The sequence below is a fragment of the Paramacrobiotus metropolitanus genome, unplaced genomic scaffold, assembly GCF_019649055.1.
Source record: "Paramacrobiotus metropolitanus isolate TYO unplaced genomic scaffold, Prichtersi_v1.0 Parri_scaffold0000102, whole genome shotgun sequence".
In the NCBI taxonomy this organism is placed as follows: Eukaryota; Metazoa; Tardigrada; class Eutardigrada; order Parachela; family Macrobiotidae; genus Paramacrobiotus; species Paramacrobiotus metropolitanus.
Genome location: NW_026570322.1, coordinates 406,452 through 410,590, shown reverse-complemented (window position 1 = coordinate 410,590; position 4,139 = coordinate 406,452). Strand labels below are relative to the sequence as shown.

At 44.2% G+C, this 4,139-nt stretch overlaps 1 protein-coding gene across 1 annotated transcript; it reads left to right on the top strand.

Annotated features, from left to right (window-relative positions):
* Positions 1-415: 415 nt before the first annotated feature.
* Positions 416-2,962, top strand: LOC129597251 (uncharacterized). Its single transcript, XM_055494731.1, has 4 exons — positions 416-631; positions 720-1,270; positions 1,361-1,964; positions 2,222-2,962. Exons 1-4 carry the CDS (start codon positions 487-489, stop codon positions 2,827-2,829), a joined length of 1,908 nt encoding a protein of 635 aa, XP_055350706.1. The 5' UTR covers positions 416-486; the 3' UTR covers positions 2,830-2,962.
* Positions 2,963-4,139: the final 1,177 nt, after the last annotated feature.

Here is a 4,139-nt window from a genome sequence, read left to right as displayed (position 1 = left end):
TACACACAGATAAATTTTACTGGAATAATTAGACTTATTGATATGGCTGCTCTAACGGCCTTTACGAGTGCCGTAAACTAAGGGGCGCAGCTGACATTTCCAGCAACAAAGCCTTCCTGGTGAGCTGACACATAATGCGACGATGACGACATTTTATCCTCTGAATGGACACACGGGGAATGCAAACGACCGGTTAAACTTTTACCGCTTCCGGATGCGCTGTTTGGCTACAATACTGCATACCGATGGGAACGTGCAGAGTTTATGAAAAGCAAACTCACAAAATAGCGAGAATGGGCCATATCACATGTTACGTAAATCTGCCGGCAGTCCGCACACGTGAGCGCGACCATGATGTGGCTTCCATATATAATGGGCTTTCTCGAGCGCGATAACTCCATCGGTTTCAATTGCACCTCGTTTTGCTTGGCAGTAGTTCAGTAACGTCATAGTAATATACTTTAATAGTTCTTTTGTAATTTTATCATGATGCCGTTGATTCAGCGAACAATTTTTGCAGCGGTAGCCGCCATAGTTGTAGCTAGAAGTAACGGAAAGGTTGTAGCGAATTCGAGCTCGAAGAATATCACGAATTCCAAGTTCAGCCTCAACCAAACCATAAAAAGCACAGGTAGAATACGTACATTGTTCTTTAATTATACTATAGAAATTTGAGCATCCACGAAAAAATAAAGTAATGTTCTTTGTGCATGTTTTAGCAGCAACAGCCTCCTCGGGATGGGGCATTCTGGAGATCTCACCAAATGCGTTTATGTCGATCGTCTACAAGAATAACTTTCGCATCTCCGTTTACAAAAACCAGGCAGTCGATCCAGCCCTGGTACAGTACTTTTACTCCCCCGCTCTGATTATCGATCCCAGCTCCGCTACAAGCTCCTTCAATCGCTTTACGGAGCGCTTTGAGATGACCTTTTCGGTGCTAATGTGGGACGAAGAATTTGAGGATTTTGTCTGCAGTGAAATCAGCAAAAAGATTGGTCAGCCAGTAGTAAAAAGCAGCGTTCGAACACTGCCTATTGAAGAGATCCGCATTGACGCCATAGGACATTCGGACAAGTACGACATCGTCAACAAATGGACGTCTTATGCCAGCCAGCCGTCGACATTCTCCTTCCGATTAAACTGCCTGAAAAACGATACTTGTGCCCAGGCAGCGCAAAATATGAAAGAGGGTCCACAAAATTTTGTCTCCGAAATGATTGTGTACTACAGCCTGCGCACTCAGAAAAGTGCTCGCCGATTGATTCAGGTACGTTAACTATTATCGCCGATCGCTTAGTAATTATGAGAATCCCTGCAACCTGTCTCATCCGTGATAATCACATACTAAATATTACAGGTCAAAGCTGAACACGTTCAGAACGGAGCGCTGGCTACGACCCTTAACCAACGCTTCCCCGGCAAAGACGTCGTCTACATGAAAAGTGATGACCTCAAGCAACTAACCCTGGAAATTGCCACGAATGTTGTGGCAACCGAAGTGACCGATGACGAATTCGTCAGCCAAGACCAGTCGATTACCATCAGCACTCTGCTAGAAAGCATCCTTAAAGCCAAAGCTGTGACCACCGCGTCTTTCGACAGCCAAATGTGGAGTTCGGTATTCTGGCAGGATGAAAATGCCCGCCCCGATAAAGTAACCCAGTCGCTCAACGAGTTTTACAAGAAGAGCGATAGTAAATTGAAAGAGATCATAAAAAAATACATCTCCAATCAAGGCAGCAGCAGCGGTTCAGGATCGTTGTCAGGTAACGTGGACATTCTGGGAATGCTCGGCATCGGTGGCTCGGCGTCCGGAAGCGGCAGCACTTCATCACAATCGATTTCCAACGAAGAAAAAGAAAGACTTATTGAACTGTTCACGGAAGCGCGTCAAGTCAGTCAGTGGAGCGGGGAGAAATTCATTCCCAAAGCCATGCAGCTCAGTAGAATCAACTTATCTGGTACGAACTTGCACCTTGCAGACGTTAGTTAACCGAACATACGTAAAATTAATAAGTCTTACACAAGTACTTGTTTAAAAGCCACCAGAATGCCTCAACAGACCCGTAATTTTCAGCGTCTGTGCAGAATTTTAAAGGGACTAAGCGCCCCTGTTTGTGCATTAAGGAATCTTGTAACCCGTAATAAATATAATATAAAACTCTCGAGTTATAGAATATGTCATTTCAGATTGTTTGACAATTCGAATTATTTGTAGCTTTGCGAGCCTCTTCCATAATCACGTCCACCCAAGTCCGTGTCACGAAAACAACCTCCGAGTTAAGCAGCCGCATCAACATTCTTCCATCGGCGTCTAGCGCCGGCGAGATTACCCAGCAGCGAGCCGAGGTCTATCGTCTGCAGAAAGACATCCAGGCGATACGCCACGATGTTGGTCATATCGGGCACACGGGAACTATTGTCATGATCTTTTCCCCCGTCGTTCCCCGTGGGTGGCTGCCCTGCGATGGCACGCCGTTAAACTGTACCGGCCCGCACCAGCGCCTGTGCGAAGTAACGAATTCTACCATGACGCCTAATTTGCAAGGACGCTTTCCGGTGGGATTCGGTGGCTCTTTCGCAGCACAAATTGGTGCAGTCGGAGGGGAAGAGCGACATACACTAACCGTCGATGAAATACCCTCACACCAGCATAACTACTGGAGATTCGTTACCCGCCCGGAATACGGTGATGGAAAGCACTATGAAGCCGGAAAATACCGGTTCCGAGATGACATTTGGGACGCCAGCAATCCAGTTGGTGGTGGTCAAGCACACAATAACTTGCCGCCCTATTTTTCTGTTCAGTTTATTATTAAAATATGATCTGTTTTGTTTTTTCCCGCTATATGTTAGCGCAAAAGATTACCTATTTTAAACTTATTTGAAATACATATTGTAACAGTGGCCTATCTGGCTACTGTTCTAGTGGGGTGGCGATCAGCCTTTACCACGATTAAACGGCTGTTGGTGTGAAAGGTGGCACGACCGGCAACGATGCTGGCCGAGGACGCTCTTACAGATGTAACGCAATTACACAGGTGGCTCCGATTGGGATGACGCTAGTTCATCCCAAGCGGTCAAAAGCAACAACGTAACTCAAGGCATGTTTAATGACAAGGGAATCAAGAACGCAGCAAGGTTGTAAGCAAGGGTTTCAGCAAGAGGAACAATCAAGTAGATGCAAGCTGTAGCAAGCGAGTGTCAAGACTGAATTCTAGAAATCCATGAGAAGGAAAAGTAGCCGGTAAAATGAGCACAAATTCATAACGCGTTGGCACGATGAATCATAACGGGGTGGTCTTATCGTTCGTACAAATACTATCGCTACAATATAATGTTTTGTGGATTCTTATTCATATCCAGACTTTTCTCGCATTTGGTTTGCTTTTGTCTTTGGTTTACGTATAACCTGGCGTATCCATCAGTAGCAAAACCGTTTATTTGCAAATTTGCAGTCCGGTAACACTTTCCGGGTAAAAAATTCTGATGCGGGCACAGTGATGCCACCTGAGCCGGCACATTACGTCATGATACGTTTTTCCAAACAGAGTTTCTTTTCTTACCAATGCCTGAGCCCAAAGCAAATGGGACAGTTTAGAATAATTTGCTTGGTACCAAAACTGATTCAAAAGGAATCAGTAAAGATTTTGAAATACAAGGAACCTCCAGTTAATAATGTATAATTTTCCAAAGAGAAAAACTAGAAAAACTTAAAACAATTTGAAACGTATAGCTAGCGTTACAGAAGTTTTCCGGTTCGAAAAGCCAAATATTAAACTAGATGGGCAAGACGGAACTCGTATAAAATGCTCCTATATGACATACGAACACAGAATACGCTTGGCGAAGTTGTATAATTCCCAGTTACTAAAGCTTTACATAACTTGTTACAGCACCGAGTACTGGTATTTTTTTGAAGAAAGTTTTTTTATCAGGCCGAGTTTTATACATCGCATATAATTTGAAGTGATTGAAGTAGGGCGTAACGTGCAGTAGTGTTGGCGTGATTTCCAAGCGTCAACTATACCGTTTAGGCGTTTACCCTTGTATCGTCACGCACAATGGCAGTTAAATTAGTCTTTTATTTACACGAACAAATGCTTCCGCGAAGCCATAAAAGCTTTTAACCGATG